Here is a 22146-nt window from a genome sequence, read left to right as displayed (position 1 = left end):
TGTCAAAGCACTCATTGTAACAGGGAATCAGTTTTTCAATCCTCGTGTTGTACTCCTCTTCTCCGCCAAAGATTTGATTGCTTGTTATGGGTATTTATCATTTGCGAACTATTTCCTTTAATTTCTGGAATAAGCGAAAATCACCGATACCAAGTCAGGGCTGTATGGAGGGTGTCCAAATATTTCTCTCTTAAGACGTTAAACTTCTTTCTGTGTTCGAGCTGATGCATGATGCTGCGCATTGTCGTGAATCAAAAACACTTTAGCTGACAACATTTCATGTCACTGAAGCTCCGCTCATTGCACTACCTCCAAAAACGTTATTTATTTGCTTATAATTTTTGATGGGTGGAACATTTTGTGCATTCAGAAAACGAATGACACTACGTACGACCCATTTTGCGGGATTTTCAATGGGCGCCGCTATTTGGAAAGGTTACAGAACAAAGTGGATTGACTGCTCGGCAACAAAACTCGGCTCACACTGACAATGGAAACTTCCCATTGCATCCCCTCAGATTTAGTGCTAAGATGGCCCATTGGTAGCCCGTCAAAAACTGAACACAGATGAAGCATGAAAACAGGAAGAAGGTGTACTAAACTGTGGGAAAAAGAAGCAAAATTGAAACAGTGTACGGTCCAAGTTCAACATGTACAACATTGTGCGGTTGTGAATGACTATGGCACCGTGGTCATATTTTGCTGATGGGCTGCGAAGCGGCAGATTCGGGTTCAGATCTCCTTTACGACCTATTTTTTTTTTCCCCGCAAAATTATGAACTGTTCGGCACGTCATTGACGTGTCTGTTCGCTGTATTCAAAGTTGTGTCTGTATCGTTGTGTAACGTCCGTTTGTAACAGCGACGTGTAACGAAGGGACCTCCAGACGTACGTATCTTCTATTTGTTCTACACAAATATTACATGTTACGTCTCTTGCGTTCCGTTTTGGAAGTTTTGACTCTTGAATTCCTTCGTTGTAACATAATTCATACCCGTTTATTTGTTATTTTCATTTCTGTGAGAGGTCTCGCCTACCCTCATTATTCATAACATTTACTTGCGACGGCAATATATTCTTACCACAAGACTCATATTCTATAAGCAATATATAGTAAGACAGCTGCAAAGACTACAGAAGGAGAACAGACACATCAATCACCGGACCGACAGTTCATATATATATATATATATATATATATATATATATATATATATATATATGGAGCGGGGCTGGCCGGAGTGGGCGTGCGGTTCTAGGCGCTACAGTCTGGAACCGCGTGACCGCTACTGTCGCAGGTTCGAATCCTGCCTCGGGCATGGATGTGTGTGCTGTCCTTAGGTTAGTTAGGTCTAAGTAGTTGTAAGTTCTAGGGGACTGATGAGCACAGCACTTAAGTCCCGTAGTGCTCAGAGCCATTTGAACCAAGCCATCATATGGAGCGGGAGGGAGGTTCGAAAGCGCCTCTCCCGGTTTACAATCTAACACGTTGACCACACAACCACGATGTCGTGGTTCTGACAAGTTGCTCGATGTTGCACATCTTGAGCTTGGACCGTTCAATGTTTCTATTTGCTTCTTTTTTCTCATTTCAGTACACCTTCTTCCTGTTTTGATGCTTCATCCGTGTTCAGTTTTTGAGGGCTATCCGCTGGGCCAGTTTACCACTAAACCTGAGGGGGGTGCGATGGGGAGTTTGCCTTGTAACGGAAAGGAGCTAACTGGTTGACTCCCGTGAGCGGTGGCGAGCAATCGGTTCTGGGTGTGGTACGCAGTCGTTCCTTACTTTCTGGATGAGCCTCATATTTTTATACACTGTGTCCAGTATCCGTAAGGACTGTGTCTATGAAAACTAAAAGTCATGGATTATGTTCAGGAAATCTGTATTTACTCAATACAGTCTCCCCCTGAATCAGTGCGTAACTGAAATCGTTTTAAAAGCGTTTTCTTGGACTTGCAATTAGTACTGTAGTACAATCGTTTTGGATGTCCTTAACTGCGTCTTAACGGTATCATTTCATTGCCAGCTTCAGTTTGGGGAACAACCAGTATTCGGCTTTGGCCACATCCGGTGAATACAGTGGGTGATCCGGGACTGTGATCCCTTTGCTAGCCAAAAACTCGCGCACGATCTTCACTCTGTGGGGTGGGACGTGGTCGTGGAACAGCAACTAGGAATCTGTCTCTCGGTATTCGGGTCAAATTCAATGAATCCTCGCTCACAAACACAAAATTTGACGTTGCCTCGCTGTTCCACAGCTATTTTTCGACGAAAGTCAGACACCTATTGTTAAGCTTAATTTACACGACGACATTGGGTTGCGCCACTCGTTGCGTGGAATGAGTTGCACGCAAGTGGTTTCATATACGACTGTTGACACGGCGACACCAGTATAATTACAGTTTCGTCGTTTTGTGGGTCCCTGAGTCGTGTCTGAAATGAGAGTTTTGGCAGCTGCACGTTGCACGAGTTGTGATGGACTTAAAGATTGTTGCGTGGAATCGCTGCATAAGAAAAAAATAGGAAATGTGTTTCGATTCGTGACTGGATGAAGAAAAGACGTCAGCTCGGTTGCTCAGCATCCTTGATGAAATAATTTATAACGGAAGATCCAATAAGTTCTTTTAATTATCTTAGAATGTCACCGGAACTGTTCGCGTTTCTTCTAAATAGAGTTAATTATGCGATAAGGAATAAAGGTGCTGTAATGCATGAAGCACTGTCGCGAGAACTGAAATTACATATCACATTGCGTGCATTACAATCAAGAACACTCGTCATGCTATAAGATACGGTTTTAGTTGGTGATGACGCTATTTTTTGACACCAATAATTATTAACATTAACGGTAGTAATTATTAACATTAGCAACAATAATTAATCGAAGCAGGCCGCATTAAGAAGAGAATGGCTTGCAAACTACTCTCTTGAAGACAGATCTTTACAGTGGCAATATTACAAAATTCTAACGTATGTGAATGGGGAGCACTGCAGCGACGTTTTAAATAGATGAATTTTGAATAAAGAAAGCAGCTTCTTGAATTTGTATAGCTTTCTCTCCTGTCAACAATATTCATTAACAAAGAGTTGGCCAAGTAGAACGATGGGATTTCAGTATTGTAGACGAGAGCATTGCCACAGCTAGAATTACACTCCCTTGTATTTTTCTTAATTCAGTTGTATATGTGCACCTAACTCAATAAATTTTGCCCTGCAGCTCAGATATTGTCAAACCATCTATGTGGTCTCAGCGGCAGCAATATGTTGCTTATTTTTGTAATCAGCATCACTGAAATCCCACAAACACCTATGCAAAGCACAGACGTCCAAAAAGCTAAGATTATCTTCCGTTGCCCACTTCATATTTCAGATTTTCTACACTCTACGAACACACATAACCTCAAAAATCATGCAACTAGTGACACCAAATTATCTTCCGTTGCCCACTTCATATTTCAGATTTTCTACACTCTACGAACACACATAACCTCAAAAATCATGCAACTAGTGTCACCAAAGTTGGAACACGCCGAAAGTGTTTAGATACACCAACGAGTTGCGCAAACGTGCGACGCGCATGCGCAGTGGCCGGTAGTGCAGTTGCCTGCAACCTAGTGTCGTCGTGTAAACTAGGTTTTACATTCGTGGCCAGGACGCCTGCTGCAGTGACCTTCTACACGGCTGTTGTTGAATCTTCGAGGATCGTAACGCCGCAACCTGCCACGAGATGGTGAGGGTATCATCTGGAGTGCTCCAGGGAAGTGTGGTAGGTCCGCTGTTGTTTTCTATCTACATAAATGATCTTTTGGATAGGGTGGATAGTAATGTGCGGCTGTTTGCTGATGATGCTGTGGTTTACGGGAAGGTGTCGTCGTTGAGTGACTGTAGGAGGACACAAGATGACTTGGACAGGATTTGTGATTGGTGTAAAGAATGGCAGCTAACTCTAAATATAGATAAATGTAAATTAATGCAGATGAATAGGAAAAAGAATCCCGTAATGTTTGAATACTCCATTAGTAGTGTAGCGCTCGACACAGTCACGTCGATTAAATATTTGGGCGTAACACTGCAGAGCGATATGAAGTGGGACAAGCTTGTTGTTGTGTTGGCTGACGAGCCAACACCGTGTTACAACTGGAGGCCGAATTACACGCGTTTTAGCTCACGCAGGCTCGCGTGAGGAGGGAAGAACTATACTGACGTGAGGTCTGGAACATGACAAGGAATTAGAATTCAGAAAGCGGACGTAATTAGTTTGATACTTAACTTTAATCCATTAATGATGAACGTCGCTCTTGACGGTACATGGGTCACAATATTATGTGTTCAGATTATAGTAACTGAATATGGCGCTTTGCTAGGTTGTAGCAAATGACGTAGCTGAAGGCTATGCTAAACTATAGTCTCTACCAATGAGAGCGTATATAGACAGTAACCATCGCTAGCAAAGTCGGCTGTACTACTGGGGCGAGTGCTAGGGAGTCTCTGTAGACTAGACCTGCCGTGTGGCGGTGTGCAATCACTGATTGCTGATTGTGGCGACTCGCGGGTCCGACGTATACTAACGGACCGCGGCCGATTTAAAGGCTACCACCTAGCAAGTGTGGTGTCTGGCGCCGACACCACACTTGTAATGGCAGTTGTGGGGAAGGCGGATAGTCGTCTTCGGTTCATTGGTAGAATTTTGGGAAGATGTGGTTCATCTGTAAAGGAGACCGTTCACAAAACACTAATACGACCTATTCTTGAGTACTGCTCGAGCGTTTGGGATCCCTATCAGGTCGGATTGAGGGGGACGTAGAAGCAATTCAGAGGCGGACTGCTAGGTTTGTTACTGGTAGGTTTGATCATCATGCGAGTGTTACGAAAATGCTTCAGGAACTCGTGTGGGAGTCTCTGGAGGAAAGGAGGCATTCTTTTCGTGAATCGCTACTGAGGAAACTTAGAGAACCAGCATTTGAGGCTGACTGCAGTACAATTTCACTGCCGCCAACTTATATTTCGCGGAAAGACCACAAAGAGAGATTAGGGCTCGTACAGAGGCATATAGGCAGTCATTTTTCCCTCGTTCTGTTTGCGAGTGGAACAGGGAGAGAAGATGCTAGTTGTGGTACGAGGTACCCTCCGCCACGCACCGTATGATGGATTGCGGAGTATGTATGTAGATGTAGCATTGCAGTTTCGAATTTCACACACGTAATCCTAACGGAACTGGGACTTAAGTTTTTGTTTTGGTGTCCTGGAATGGAGGAGCCAGGCAGGTGACTTACGTCGTCGAAAGTGCTGCGGAAGACGTCTAGCGAGCGCGTGAGGCGCAGCATGCGGCGCAGAGCGGGCGATGCGTCGTGCCCGGCGTCCAGCTGCACCATGGCCAGGCAGTACTGGGCCCGCGCACGCCGCACGCACGCGTCGAAGTCGCCGTACTGGTTCACGTTGCCGTTCAGCACGCCCGACGGCAGCTTCGCGCTCGCGTCGTACACTGCGAACACACACGGCCCTCTTGTATTACACTGGCAGTTGCAGGCTATGGTATACACTGAGGCGGCAAAAGTCATGGAAAAGCGATATACACATATACAGATAGCGATAGCATCGCATTCACAAGGTATAAAAGGGCAGTGCACAAGCAGAGCGGTCATTTGTACTCAGGTAATTCATGTAAAACGGTTTCCGACGTGATTATAGCCGACGACGGGAATTACACTACTGGCCATTAAAATTGCTACACCAAGAAGAAATGCAGATGATGAATGGGTATTCATTGGACAAATATATTATACTAGAACTGACATGTGATTACATTTTCACGCAATTTGGGTGCATAGATCCTGAGAAGTCAGTACCCAGAACAACCACCTCTGGCCGTAATAACGGCCTTGATACGTCTGGGCATTGAGTCAAACACAGTTTGGATGGCGTGTACAGGTACAGCTGGTCATGCAGCTTCAACACGATACCACAGTTCATCAAGAGTAGTGACTGGCGTATTGTGAAGAGCCAGTTGCACGGTCACCATTGACCAGACGTTTTCAATTGGTGAGAGATCTGGAGAATGTGCTGGCCAGGGCAGCAGTCGAACATTTTCTGTATCCAGAAAGGCCCGTACAGGACCTGCAACATGCGGCCGTGCATTATCCTGCTGAAATGTAGGGTTTCGCAGGGATCGAATGAAGGGTAGAGCCACGGGTCGTAACACATCTGAAATGTAACGTCCACTGTTCAAAGTGCCGGCAATGCGATCAAGGGGTGACCGAGACGTGTAACCAATGGCACCCCATACCATCACGCCGGGGGATACGCCAGTATGGCGATGACGAATACACGCTTCCAATGTGCGTTCACCGCGATGTCGCCAAACACGGATGCGACCATCATGATGCTGTAAACAGAACCTGGATTCATCCGAATAAATGACGCTTTGCCATTCGTGCACCCAGGTTCGTCGTTGAGTACACCATCGCAGGCGCTCCTGTCTGTGATGCAGCGTCAAGGGTAACCGCAGCCATGGTCTCCGAGCTGATAGTCCATGCTGCTGCAAACGTCGTCGAACTGTCCGTGCAGATGGTTGTTGTCTTGCAAACGTCCCCATCTGTTGACTAAGGGATCGAGACGTGGCTGCACGATCCGTTACAGCCATACGGATAAGATGCCTGTCATCTCGACTTCTAGTGATGCGAGGCCGTTGGGATCCAGCACGGCGTTCCGTATTACCCTCCTAAACCCACCGATTCCATATTCTGCATAAGTCATTGGATCTCGATCAACGCGAGCAGCAATGTCGTGACATTGGTTGGACCATAGACGACTGGAAAACCGTGGCCTGGACAGATAAGTCCCGATTTCAGTTGGTAAGAGCTGATGGCACGGTTAGAGTGTAGCGCAGGTTCCACGAAGCCATTCACCCAAGTTGTCAACAGGGCACTGTGCTGTCTTCATAATGGTGTGGGCTGTGTTTACATGGAATGGACTGGATCTTCTGTTCCATCTGAACCGATCACTAACTGGAAATGACTACGTTCGGCTGCCTGGAGACCATTTGAAGCGATTCATAGGCTTCATGTTCCCAAACATCGATGTGCCATGTCACCAGGCCACAGTTGTTCGCGATTGGTTCGAAGAACATTCTGTACAATTCGAGCGATTGGTTTGGCCCCCGGATCGCCTGACACGGTTCCCATCGAGCATTTATGGGACGTATTCGAGAGATCAGGACGTGCACAAAATCCTGCACCAGCAACACTTGAGCAATTATGGACGGCCATAGAGGCAGAATGGCTCAGTATTTCTGCAGGGGACTTCCAACGACTTGGTGCGTCAATGCCACGTCGAGTTTCTGTACTCCGCCCCGCAAAAGGTGGTGCAACAAGATATTAGAATGTATCTCATGACTTTTGTCATCTCGGCGTATTCTTTTCAGTAAGCTAGAATACAAAGCGTCCATATACAAAGTTCCATTTTCAAAACGCTGTAGAAGGAGAACCACTGCTCATGTGATGTCAAATTTGAACAGAATGTTGTTGATGTACGGGGAAACGTCACAAAAAAAAAAATTGAACAATAGATGGCGCTGTAAGCACACCAACAGACGAGCGGCACACGACCGTTCCTCTATTTGCATCCGAGACGCCTCCATGAATGTCTCCATGAATGATAATGTGTTCCAGTAGCCCTGCAGAAGCTCCGGAAATTCAGGGGTATGAAGAATGGCATTGGCGCGATGCTATGAAAAACGGCATTGCTCCGATGTGTGGAGAAAAGATTACAGAATTCGAAAAAAAAAAACAAGTTCTTTTGAAGTGCAGTATGACAGAGGGAGGAAAGCAGTTGACCCGACGTCTGTCGGTGATGTGGCCACAGTGCAGTAGGGATCGAGCGGAGCTGTGCAAAATGTAGTGCGCGGGGAATTGCCCGAACGTTGGACGTGCCTGTGGGTCAAATGGTTCAAATGGCTCTGAGCACTATGGGACTTAACTTCTGAGGTCATCAGTCCCCTAGAACTTAGAACTACTTAAGCCTAACTAATCTAAGGACATCACACACATCCATTCCCGAGACAGGATTCGAACCTGGGACCGTATCGGTCGCGCGGTTCCAGACTGTAGCGCCCGCTCGACCACCCCGGCCGGCAGACGTGCCTGTGAAAATTGTGCATAAAATCCTATGAAATATCCTGCATTCCTATTCATACAAAATCGCCCATGTTCAGGAGTTTCTACCTGCTGGCTTGCTAGCAAGACAAACGTCCGCGTGGAATTTCTTGCTCGCATGGAAGTGGAACAAGATTGGCCACGGACCACTCTGTGGACAAACAAAGCCCATTTTCATCTCCAAGCACACATCAACGCGCAGAATTCCAGAATACAGGGGACGGAATATCCACACACACATCAGCCGGTACCACTTCATTCCGCAAAGGTGACTTTGTAGTGCGTGTTGACGACATCGTTTATCGTAGGTTCGTATTTTTTTCGAGGAGATGAGTCCTGCGGATCCTGTTACCTGTACCGTCACTGGTAAACGCTACGAGAGTCTTTTGCGCACCAACGTCATTCCAACCCTTCAACAGCGTGAATATGTGCTTAGGATCATTTTTATGCAAGATGGCGGTCTTCTGCACGTTACACAGCCAATGTAGCGGCTGCTGCAGAGGCATTTCGGAAATACTAGAATTATCAGCCGTCATTTCCCTAAAGCATGACCGTTCAGATTACCTGATCCTAATCAGTGTGACTTCTGACTGTGAGGTCATCTGAAAGAAGTGTTCAGTGCTCCAGTAACGAACGTAGCTGAACCGGAGGCACGCATTGCGAAACGCATTCTGAATGCGACCCGAGAGACACCCCGATCTGTTATGGAACATGCTGTTTCTCGATTTCTACTTGTGGCAGAAAACGGTCAGCATACTGAACATTTCTTGCACCAGTCTCATCACAATTCGAAACCGATGACATTCTGCTATTTATGCGGTTTTTGGTCTCAGGACAGTTAAAAACTGTTTTTTTCCCTTCCCATGTGCCGTGGTGGGTAGGGTTTACCTAACTAACCATCTATGTGGTCTCAGCGGCAGCAATATGTTGCTTATTTTTGTAATCAGCATCACTGAAATCCCACAAACACCTATGCAAAGCACAGACGTCCAAAAAGCTAAGATTATCTTCCGTTGCCCACTTCATATTTCAGATTTTCTACACTCTACGAACACACATAACCTCAAAAATCATGCAACTAGTGTCACCAAATTATCTTCCGTTGCCCACTTCATATTTCAGATTTTCTACACTCTACGAACACACATAACCTCAAAAATCATGCAACTAGTGTCACCAAAGTTGGAACACGCCGAAAGTGTTTAGATACACCAACGAGTTGCGCAAACGTGCGACGCGCATGCGCAGTGGCCGGTAGTGCAGTTGCCTGCAACCTAGTGTCGTCGTGTAAACTAGGTTTTACATTCGTGGCCAGGACGCCTGCTGCAGTGACCTTCTACACGGCTGTTGTTGAATCTTCGAGGATCGTAACGCCGCAACCTGCCACGAGATGGTGAGGGTATCATCTGGAGTGCTCCAGGGAAGTGTGGTAGGTCCGCTGTTGTTTTCTATCTACATAAATGATCTTTTGGATAGGGCGGATAGTAATGTACGGCTGTTTGCTGATGATGCTGTGGTTTACGGGAAGGTGTCGTCGTTGAGTGACTGTAGGAGGATACAAGATGACTTGGACAGGATTTGTGATTGGTGTAAAGAATGGCAGCTAACTCTAAATATAGATAAATGTAAATTAATGCAGATGAATAGGAAAAAGAATCCCGTAATGTTTGAATACTCCATTAGTAGTGTAGCGCTCGACACAGTCACGTCGATTAAATATTTGGGCGTAACACTGCAGAGCGATATGAAGTGGGACAAGCTTGTTGTTGTGTTGACACAACTGTCGACTGGTGAACTTGTGCAATCATTAACACTGAACAGTACGGATGGTGTAATGTGCATCTCAAACCATGGTCGTCGTACTGCGATTCATCTGGCATTTGTAGCCGACCCTGTTTATGTTAAGACGCCTACAGCGCCATCTATTGGTGATTTTTTTTCCATGACGTTTGCTCCTGTGTCAATAATATGCTGTTCAAATCTGACGTGTTTCAGAGTAGCGGTTTTCTTCCTACAGTGTTTTGAATCTTTAACTTTAGTTATAGACACTCTGTATTATGGTAAACAGGAACTGGCGCAGAATGGTTTAAAGTGTGTGTTCAGACAGGAAACAAAGGGTGTCAGTAGGAAAGAGTCCTGTATCAAGCTGTCAGGCATCATCCAACTTGTAACTAATCACAGGTGGTGTCCCACAAGGTTCCATCTCAAAGCGCTCACTTTTTCTATATGTTAATGGTCTTTCATCTGTGATGTATAACAAATGTAGCTGGAGAGATGATCCGACTCTTGGCTGCCTCGAGTTTGTAATGACACTGTCTTTAAAAATTAGAAATCAGCTAACTGTCTAGGAATTAAATTGGATAAACGCACTAATGTAAGTGTGTCACTACTTGCAGATGATAAAGTAATAATACAAGAAAGCGAATAGGACCTGCAGGTAGCGGTACATCAGCTAAACGAAATATGTTCAGAATACAATCCATAAATTTCATTACATAATGCGAGAGCTACGGCTTTCCAAGGTAAATACCGAGTACGGTCGAAAAGAGCAACTAACAACACAGCAATAATTAAAGAGGTGTCACATATTTGATGTTTGGGTTGCGACACAAATTATAATAATGGAAATTATGTGGATAAAAGCTGCACAGTCTTCAAGCAATACGTGGAACAATATACAGAACACTTAAGTACAAAATCTGAAAAGATACAAAAATTAAATTTTATGAAACTATGGTTTAAATGGCTCTAAGCACTATGGGGCTTAACATCTGAGGTCATCAGTCCCCTAGACTTAGAACTACTTAAATCTAACTAACCTAAGGACATCACACACGTCCATGCCAGAGGAAGGATTCGAACCTGCGACTGTGGCAGCAGCGCGGTTCCGGACTGAAGCGCCTAGAACCGCTCGACCACAGCGGCCGGCTGAAAATATGGCAATTGCATTGCTGTTTTATGGAAGCGAGACTTGGATAGATAAAAAGGAAGTTGATAACAAAATACAGGCAGCAGAGATGAGATACTTGATATGAGTATAGTGCTACGCAAGAAGACATTTAATAAACAATGAATATGTTAGAAATATGTAGAATGTACATGCTATTAATGAGGCACCTGTGCAAAATCCGTAATACGTTGCAAAGTGACAGTCGTGTCAGTACATCGTTCTGTGTAGTAGGGAGTACATTATGTCGGATCTAAGTGAATTGTGACGTGGGAAAAGTGTTGATGCTCGTGTTGTGGGTCCTTCCGTAACCAAGGTAACCGAAATGTTTGGGGTTTCAAGAGGCTCCGTATGGAAGATTTATACCGCATAAAGGGCAAGCGGGTAACAAATCATCCGCCAAGTCACAACGCGAACGAAAGTGTGTGTTAAGTGCTCGTGACGGGCAGCTGAAAAAGTGACTGCAAAAATGAATATCGCACCCACGAATCCTGTCAGCACCTAAACAATACGGAGCGAGCTCCATAAGCAGGAAACTGCAGGGCGAGCCGGAATTTCAGAGCCCGCATCTCGTGGTCGTGCGGTAGCGTTCTCGCTTCCCACGCCCGGGTCCCCGGGTTCGATTCCCGGCGGGGTCAGGGATTTTCTCTGCCTCGTGATGGCTGGGTGTTGTATGCTGTCCTTAGGTTAGTTAGGTTTAAGTAGTTCTAAGTTCTAGGGGACTTATGACCACAGCAGTTGAGTCCCATAGTGCTCAGAGCCATTTGAATTTTTTGGAATTACAAAAGTACTCATCAGTGACGTAAATACTCGTACCAGGAAAATGTGATGCTGAAGTCATAAAACCTGGACTATGTGGCAATTGAAGGGAGTCATTTGGTCGGATGAGTCTTGTTTTACACGTTTCCAACTTCTGGCCGAGTTTACGTGCAAGGCGTGAAATATGTCGGGGTTTCGGTGACGATTTGGGCAGGCGTGTCGTGGGTTCCATGGGCCCCATTGTTACTCTGCAAGGTCGAATTATTGCCAAGTATTAAGCGACTATTTTGGACGGTCAGAGTTTGTTCCCCAATGGTGATACCGTGTTCCAAGACGACAAAGCCGCTGTTCATATAGCTCGATCGTCCAGGATTGGTTTTGTGGGCACGAGGATGAATTGTCGCAACTCCCCTGGCCATCAGAGTCACCAGATCTGAATATTATTGAGCCTTTGTCTGCTTCGGAGAGGCGGGTGAGTGATCGCTGTCCACCTTGCTCACCGTTACCTGAACTTGGGATTATTTTGAAGGAATAACGTTATAAGATTACTTTGAAAACCATACCTTGGTATAGCCATTCCGAGACAACTGGAAGCCGTTTGAGTGCCAAAGAGGTTTCCTATATGGTGTTAGGCATGGTAATGTGTTGCGTTTTTGAAGTTTCCACATTTTTGTCCATGCCCTGTATATTGCCTACTGCAATTTGCCGAGAATCTCGTTTCGATATCGAACCCTTCACAAGATAAAAAGTGTTCAGCTGTAGGTGCTTTACCCTGTTTGTATACACCCATGACCACTGCCCACCGCGAGACTGAATGCCATCTGGTGCCGTTGCGAGCACGCGACACGCAAACGAAAGTTCACTACTGGCCATTAAAATTGCTACACCACGAAGATGACCTGTTACAGACGCGAAATGTAACCGACAGGAATAAGATGCTGCGATATGGAAATGATTAGCTTTTCAGAGCATTCACACAAGGTTGGCGCCGGTGGCGACACCTACAACGTGCTGACATGAAGAAAGTTTCCAACCGATATCTCATACACAAACAGCAGTTGACCGGCGTTGCCTGGTGAAACGTTGTTGTGATGCCTCGTGTAAGGAGGAGAAATGCGTACCATCATGTTTCCGACTTTGATAAAGGGTGGATTGTAGCCTATCGCGATTGCGGTTTATGGTGTCGCGACATTGCTGCTCGCGTTGGTCGAGATCCAATGACTTATGCAGAATATGGAATCGGTGGGTTCAGGAGGGTAATACGGAACGCCGTGCTGGATCCCAACGGCCTCGCATCACTAGAAGTCGAGATGACAGGCATCTTATCCGTATGGCTGTAACGGATCGTGCAGCCACGTCTCGATCCCGTAGTCAACAGATGGGGACGTTTGCAAGACAACAACCATCTGCACGGACAGTTCGACGACGTTTGCAGCAGCATGGACTATCAGCTCGGAGACCATGGCTGCGGTTACCCTTGACGCTGCATCACAGACAGGAGCGCCTGCGATGGTGTACTCAACGACGAACCTGGGTGCACGAATGGCAAAACGTCATTTATTCGGATGAATACAGGTTCTGTTTACAGCATCATGATGGTCGCATCCGTGTTTGGCGACATCGCGGTGAACGCACATTGGAAGCGTGTATTCGTCATCGCCATACTGGCGTATCCCCCGGCGTGATGGTATGGGGTGCCATTGGTTACACGTCTCGGTCACCCCTTGATCGCATTGCCGGCACTTTGAACAGTGGACGTTACATTTCAGATGTGTTACGACCCGTGGCTCTACCCTTCATTCGATCCCTGCGAAACCCTACATTTCAGCAGGATAATGCACGGCCGCATGTTGCAGGTCCTGTACGGGCCTTTCTGGATACAGAAAATGTTCGACTGCTGCCCTGGCCAGCACATTCTCCAGATCTCTCACCAATTGAAAACGTCTGGTCAATGGTGGGCGTGCAACTGGCTCTTCACAATACGCCAGTCACTACTCTTGTTGAACTGTGGTATCGTGTTGAAGCTGCATGGGCAGCTGTACCTGTTCACGCCATCCAAGCTCTGTCTGACTCAATGCCGTTATTACGGCCATAGGTGGATGTTCTGGGTACTGATTTCTCAGGATCTATGCACCCAAATCGCGTGAAAATGTAATCACATGTCAGTTCTAGTATAATATATTTGTCCAATGAATACCCATTTATCATCTGCATTTCTTCTTGGTGTAGCAATTTTAATGGCCAGTAGTGTATATAAGCGGAGCAGAGATGAACGGGAAATTGTTTTAGCTATGATATGAGCGACAAATGGAGAAATCCACTGGCGTAAGCGACGTTTACAAAGGGCAGATTGTTACGGTCCGGAGCCTGGGAACAGGCATCTCGGAAACGGCGATGCTGGTCGGCTGTTCGCTTGCTATCGTTGCGAGCACAGTGGGAAAGTGGTTGAAGGACGGTGGAACCATGAGAAGCCTACAAGGTGTTGGACGTCCACGCCTCATCATAGAGCGTGGAGGTTGTTAGCTTGTCTGCTCTGTAAACAGGACAGGCGGTGATCTGTGGCAGATCTGATAGTGTACAATGCTGGTGCAGGCACCATCACACCGTTCAGTGCACATTGTCTGGGATCCCCAGCAGACGATTGCTACATATTGCCATGCTGACCTCACGAAATCGTCATTTATGATTGCAATGAGCATGGGATCTTCGAGACTGGATCGTGGATCAATTGTAACATATCGCCTGGTCAGATGAATCATGTTCTTCGGAATGAGATTTTCACTCTGCAGCGGAATGTTCGTTGATATGAAACTTAGGAGATGAGGTAATGGCAGAAGTAAAGCTGTGAGGACGGGGCGTGAGTCGTGCTTGGGTAGCTCAGGTGGTAGAGCACTTGCCCACGAAAGGCAAAGGTCCCGAGTTCGAGTCTCGGTCCGGGACACAATTTTTATCTGCCAGGAAGTTTCGAATTATGTTCTTTTTACATCAGGTCGATGATCGTGTCCAGATACGCCGTGATACAGGCGGACAACCACTTGAAACCTGGCCAGCCGGGGTGGCCGAGCGGTACTAGACGCTACAGTCTGGAACTGCGCGACCGCTACGGTCACAGGTTCGAATTCTGCCTCGGGCATGGATGTGTGTCCCATAGTGCTCAGAGCCATTTGAACCAACTTGAAACATGCAACGCACTATGGACGCAGGTGGGTGAGGTCGGAATTATGCTATGGGGGAGATTCACTTGGTCATCCACGCGACCTATGGTAGTAATGGAAGGCACCATGACAGCTGTGGACTACGTGAACGGTATTGCGGACCATCTGCATCCCATCATCCTTATGTCTTCCCGACGGCGATGGCATCTTTCGGCAGGATAAATGTCCGTGACACGAAGCATGAATAGTGCTACTGTGGTTTGAGGAGTATAATAGCGAACTCACGTTGACGCCTTGGCCGCCAAATTCGACTGACCTGTACGCGATGGAAAACATCAGGAACGCTATCGAGCAACAGCTTCGCTCGCACAAACAACCGGTTCATAATTTACGGCAATTCCATGGCCTGTGCGTAGACATGTGGTGCCACATTTCTCCAGGAAACTGCCAAGGACTTGTCGAATGCATGTCCCGTACAACCGCTGCTGTATTGCAATCCAACGCGCTATGAAGCAAGTGGTCATAATGTTTTGACTCATCGGTGCATAATGAGTATAATCGTCCTGTTGCATTACCTTGGAGAACGCCCGTAGTTACTTTTACGTCTGAAGTTCTCGCTCCGTTAAGAATGACGTGCTGTTGGCAGACTGTGCGCCGGTGTCTCACACGAGACCAGCCCGAGTATAAAAAGCACGATGCGCGTGTGCTGTAGGCCGGTGTCCTTGGGACGCCGCATTCCACGGCCAACACCCCAGAAGCCCGGCCTGCCGGCTGCCTGCGCTGGCCCAGCTGTCTGTTTGTCCATCCTCACTCCAGGATAGTCAACGCCGTATGCCCAGTCACGAGCCCGGGCTTCCCTTAATAGTGCCAGCTACCACTTACGTTGTGTAACTGCTGTACGCAATTCGTTGAACCGAAGACTCATCAACATCGAGACAATTAGTGACGGAATATCAGCTCAGCTTTCGGAAGGTTTGATAAGAAAATCGATCTTCGCTTTATTGAAGGAATCCGCCCTACTTTTGTCCGAAGTGATGCGTGGCAATCACGGACCTTCTAAACAAAGATGATCGGGCTGAAACCTGACGTCCACTCATCCCAAGCCCGAGATCAATGTCTTCTTTGACGACAGCCTAATCCACCGAGCGAGGTCGCCTTAAGCTAACATACACGACTCATATCCGGGAGGACGGCGGTTTAAATCCCTCTTCGCCATGAAGCTTTAGGTTTTCCACGATTTCTCTAAATAAAGCGGCAGTCAAATGAAGATGGGACAGATGCAAAAAAAGTGAGTAAACTGTTCATTATTTCAAAAGTAATTGCCATAACTGTCAACACTTTGCCGTCCTAACGTCTCGTACAAATTTATCCACTTGACGCCGGCAGCACGAATTCGGATTACTTGGCTTGTCGCCGGCCGCTTGTCGCCTTTCCATTGATGACAAGCTTCAAACACATCGACTTTTACACGCTTTAATTTTTCCGGAAATCCTCTATTTTGCCGTATCGTTCCACAGACTCGAAATTTCTTTTCAAGTAACTTCTCTGCAAGTTCTACAATGTTATAATAATTATTCATGTAGAGGTGATGCCACTTTCCATAAGAAGGTGTCAATAGTTCCATCTCTGTTTTTGCTAAAAGTTGTCCAGCGCCGGAATAACTTGAATGAGGAAATGTATCCCGTACTCGAATCACACAGCATCCGAATGAGCATGCCATATTTCGCAATTTTCGACGGATTGTAAACTTTAAAATTTAACTGTCCACGCCACGGTATCATTCCTTCATCAGTTGAGATGTTCTGACTTAAATTGAGCGTTTATTTAAACTTTTTGGAAAAATAATCAATATCAAATTGCACTTTGAAAAGCCGGTCGGCATTATCCAGTCTATAGTTGTTGTCGGAAAAATGTAAAAATGATAATATTTATTTGAATCGGTTGCGGGACATCGTTTTGTGAAATATCGGTGTGTCTGTCAACGGATTCGTTGACCAGTAATCATCAATCCTTGCTTTTTTTACAATTCCAATAATGATAGCAAGCCCAAGCCATTTTCTATGTTCGGGTCTCCTAACGTCGACATATTTGGCATTTTTTATCCAGTTTCCTTCTATTGCTATTTTGACTGTAATACTTGTTGGTTTCGCTGCTAATATATTCAAATAGATCATTCCCAATATATAGTTCTACGATACCCACAACGCTCTATGCATCTTTGGGAAATATGTGGGGACCCGGAGATCCTCCAAATTTATTATTGGTCCTCGGTAAATCATAGCCTGTCTTCTCCGTCTGATTCATCCAAATCAGTTGACAACCGTGGCGTTCGCCGAATTCTTCCTGCACGTATTTCACTATCTTCCGACGACTCTGCTTCACTTTCATTTTTTTTTATATGCAGTGTCTTCTTCCCAATTGGCCAAGTCGTCCGGAACGTCAGACAAGACTTCCGCGCATTCATCGTAAATAATCGTATCGTCTCTTTCGTCTGCCATGATGAAAGGGCGCAAGTACTTATTAAAACAAAATACTTGTTGGCGTGTGTAGCTTATTGTTACCTGAACAAGACACCAACAGAATGGAAAAGATATTAAAGTACTGTCGCCGGCCACTGCGCGATACTATGCTCACGACACCACTGTGGTGTCGCCGGCCGTTGTCCGCTATTTCGCGCACAACACCAACCACTATGGTGTCGCCGGACGGCAAAATGTTAATAAATTTATCGCTCTGTGAGACAAGAAAATCAATGCCTTCATGGAAAACCGTTTACGGTTGCCTACGGAACTATGATTGTACCCAGGAGTGCACCTCTTCATCCGAAGCAAGTCGACGGTTATGAATCACTTTCTTCAGAGCTACAAAAATATGGAAATAGCTTGGGGAGAGGTCGGGACCGGATGGAGGATGTTTAAGGGCTTCCCATCGAAACGTCTGTAGCGTAATCGAAACAATCTTTCCAACGTGTGGGCCAGTATTACTCTGAAACAGAATCTTTCCGTCTGGTAACATTCCTGTGCGCTAGGACTCAATGGTGCTGCTTGGTCTGCAGATCGAAGAGACTAAACTGCTAGGTTATCAGTCCCCTTGATGGTGCGTTTCAATTTTTACAAAGCGTCCGCGTACCGCTGTGCGTTAGCTGTGACGTCGTGTTCCATAAAGTCAATGAGCAGCGGAATGACGAACGGCATCATTGTGTTGCAGGGTAATGCCCGCCTACATGTTGCCAAGGCTGTTTCGACTACACTGCAGACGTTTCGCTGGGAAGCCCTTACACATCCTGCATAAAGTCTTTATCTCTCCCCACGCGATTTCCATAATTTTGGAGCCCTGTAGGAAGACATTCGTGGGCGTCGATTTGGTTCGGACCAAGAGGCACACGCCTGGGTACGACTATGGTAAATGTCGCAGTTTTCACTTTTTACATATGGATTTCCCTTCTGAGACTGCTGTTTCCGTAACTACAATGGTTGTCAGAAACCACTAAAGGACGATCACATACTGCTTCCTCCACACATATATTTTGTGGAATATATGATACTACATGTTCAAATAACTTACGGGTTTGCTGTCGGGTGACGTCGTCGAACACCGCCGATATTTCGACAGGAGCACACCCTGCCATTCTCAAGGCACAAGTGCAAAGAAGAAAAAATGTGCAAGGAAATTTAATACCTCGGTTCACAGAGGAGAAACTAGGAAGATACCACACACAGAACAAGTGTCAACACAAACAAACATAACCAACATCAGAAATATCGATAGTTACTGTTAATCGACAGGTGAGGTAGCACTAATTCTGTCCCTCTGTTTTTTAATGAGAGACAGAGCCGGATTCCAAGTAGCATTTAAAGAAAATCCACCATCTCCGATAATAAGGTTGCTTGATAGTTTGATTTCAACAGCTTCCTTAATAACACTATCCCAATAGCTGGACGTGCAAGCCAGAATCTCCGGGTTGTTGTATTCCATAGGATGACCGGTGTCAAGGCAATGTTCTGCAATAGCGGATTTGCTTGGCTATTGTAAGCGTGTGTCACGCTTGTGTTCAATGCACCGAGTCTTCCACAGTCCTGATTGTCTGACCAATATACGACATGCCCCAACTGCAAGGAATACGATAGACCCCAGCCTTACGAAAACCAAGATCATCTTTTACGGACGCCAAAGGGCCTTAATCTTAGAAGAATCGTATTCCTTGCAGTTGCGGCATGTCATATATTGGTCAGACAATCAGGACTGTGGAAGACCGGTGTATTGAACATAAGCGTCACACACGCTTACAACAGCCGAGCAAATCCGCTATTGCAGAACATTGCCTTGACACTGGTCATCCTATGGAATACAACAACACGGATATTCTGGCTTGCACGTCCAGCCATTGGGATAGTGTTATTAAGGAAGCTGTTGAAATCAAACTATCAAGCAACGTTATTAACAGAGATGGTGGATTTTCTTTAAATGCTACTTGGAATCCGGCTCTGTCTCTCATCAAAAAACAGAGGGGCAGAATTAGTGCTACCTCACCTGTCGATTAACAGTAACTATCGATATTTCTGATGTTGGTTATGTTTGTTTGTGTTGACACTTATCCTGCGTGTGGTATCTTCCTTGTTTCTCCTCTGTGAACCGAGGTATTAAATTTCCTTGCAAATTTCTTCCTCCTTGCATTTGTGCCTTGAGAATGGCAGGGTGTGCTCCTGTCGAAATATCGGCGGTGTTCGACGACGTCACCCGGCAGCAAACCCGTAAGTTATTTGAACATTCAATGCGCCGGGAAAAGTTAAGGTCTCACATGATACTACATGCTTTGAATTTTTGTACTGTGATGCAAGTAATAGTAGATCACTTAAAAATGACCAAGGGGGCAAAAATTAGCTAATAGCTAAATCATGAAATAAGGTGATTATTTCAAAATAATCACAATATACGCAGGAAAATGTCTTCCCTCAAGGAATTCACAGTGGCTGCGGACGCGAGTATATAGAAGACGAGTTCTGCTCCGTGCCTTTGACCTTCTCCTCGACGGGTCGTTGAACCGTAAGGTTCCCTTTTTTACCATCTCACTTCAATCGCTTACATCTTCAGATTAGCCTATAACACACAGAGGGCACGTTATTTGACCAATTGACGTAATAAATCCCTTTTTTTGGATATTTGTTTACGTAAGCTATGCCAAGTGTTCGTTTCTTACGACCTATTTTGTAACTGATCTGTCATTAGACCGGTTTTATGCTGTTCTCCGTCTTTCCCTGTCTCGCGTTTACGTTTTAATTTCTACATAACTACCACACTGAACGCCGTGTATGACATGTTTTCCATATTCTAGTCTTTATTTTTGTGATAAGAAGATTCCGAACCGATTCAAGTCGAAAGTATACCGCTGCGCAATCCTCATAGTTGCCCTATACAGTGCAGAATGTTGGCCCACAAGAGAAGAAGAGGAGCAACGACTTCTTGTAATGGGAACCAAAATGGTTCGGTGGACATCTGGCCTGACACTTCATAATCATATGACCAATGAAGAAATATGCTGGTCGTACGGAGTGGCACCTATCGCTGAGAAGCTGAGAGAAAGTCGTCTATGGCGGTGTGGATAGGGACTTCGTGCAGATAAAAGAGAAGCAAAACACAGGATTTCGTTGAAAGTCGATGGTAAACGACCTATTGGGAGTCCAAGTCCACTTTGGCTAGATTCTCTCCTTATAGACCTCAAATAACGAGTCTCCATCCCGACCAAGCACAAGGTCGCGCCAGTGGAGACAGAGGACCTAAAGGACAGACCCTGCTAGACATGTTCATAATGGGATGGACCCTCCATGGCATACAGTCACTGTAAAGAAACTTCTAAAGAAACAGACTACTGCGCGGAAGGTGTAAAACAAAGCGTAGGGTGATAGGTAGAGAGGTGCTGAATGAAACGCATTTGGCTGTCAAGAGGGTAATGTGTGAAGCGTTCAGTGACTACCGTAGAAGAATATTATCGAAAGAACTTTCACAAAACGCGAGGACATTCTGGCCGTATGTAAAGGCTGTTAATGGCATCAAAGTTAGTGTCCAGTCACTCATGGACGAGACTGGAACTGAAGTCGAAGGTGGCAGAGTAAAAGCAGAAATGCTGAACTCTGTTTGGAAATGTCCCTTTACAAAGAAAAATCCAGGAGTAATGTGCCAATTAGATTCCTGTGTCACTGGAAATATGACTGATATAGATACCAGTGTCAGTGTCATTGAGAAACAGTGAAATAGTTACCGATACCCCAACCCAGATGATAGAATTGATGAAAGGTTCAAAGAAAACTTGAGTTTAATTTCAAACACGTGCAATTATAGTTGGTGATGACTTCAATTTACCCTCGATATGTTGGCAAAATTACATGTTTAAATCCGCAGGTAAGCATAAAACAGCATCCGAAATAGTGCTAAACGCATTTTCTGAAAATTATTTCGAGCAGTTAGTTCATGAGACCACTCGATTAGTAAAATCCATAGAGATTCAGGTTGAATGTAAAGTATGCTAGCGGTAAGACACAATCAATTCCTTTTCTGTGCGATAGCAATAGAAATACTGTCGATGGCATTGCTGCTAAAGCAGAGTTACTGAACACAACCTTCCGAAATTTCTCCACCAGAGAAGACGAAGTAAATATTCCAGAATTCGAATCAAGAACAGATCCCAAACGTGTAACTTTAGAAATAGATATCCTCGGAGTAATGGAGCAACTTAAATCTCTTAATAAAAGCAAGTCTTCCGGTCCAGACTGTGTACCGATTAGGTTCCCTTCAGAGTATGCCGGTGCAATAGCTCCATACTTAAAAATCATATACAGCCGCTCGCTCGACGAAAGATCCGGATCCAAAGACTGGAAAGTTACACAGGTCACACCAACATTCAATAAAGGCAATAGGAGCAGTCCACTAAATTACGGGCCCATATAATTAACTTGGATATGCAGAAGGATTTTGGAACATATATTGTGTTCGAACATTATGAATTTACCTCGAAGAAAACTATCTATTGACACACAGTCCACATGGATTCAGAAAACATTGTCCTTGTGAAGCACAGACAGCTCTTTACTCACACGAAGTGTTGAGTGATATTGACGAGGGATTCCAAATTGATTCTAG

At 45.5% G+C, this 22146-nt stretch overlaps 1 protein-coding gene across 1 annotated transcript in view; it reads right to left on the bottom strand.

Annotated features, from left to right (window-relative positions):
• The window catches only part of LOC124555966 (nose resistant to fluoxetine protein 6-like), a 408440-nt gene that overhangs the window by 107009 nt on the left and 279285 nt on the right, over nt 1-22146 (bottom strand). The window contains exon 5 of the mRNA XM_047130013.1: nt 5275-5483. Coding sequence (XP_046985969.1) covers nt 5275-5483 — 209 coding nt within the window. The remainder of the gene's footprint in view (nt 1-5274; nt 5484-22146) is intronic.

This window comes from Schistocerca americana, chromosome X (genome assembly GCF_021461395.2).
Source record: "Schistocerca americana isolate TAMUIC-IGC-003095 chromosome X, iqSchAmer2.1, whole genome shotgun sequence".
NCBI classification, from domain to species: Eukaryota; Metazoa; Arthropoda; class Insecta; order Orthoptera; family Acrididae; genus Schistocerca; species Schistocerca americana.
This window is presented reverse-complemented; position numbering and strand designations above follow the sequence as displayed.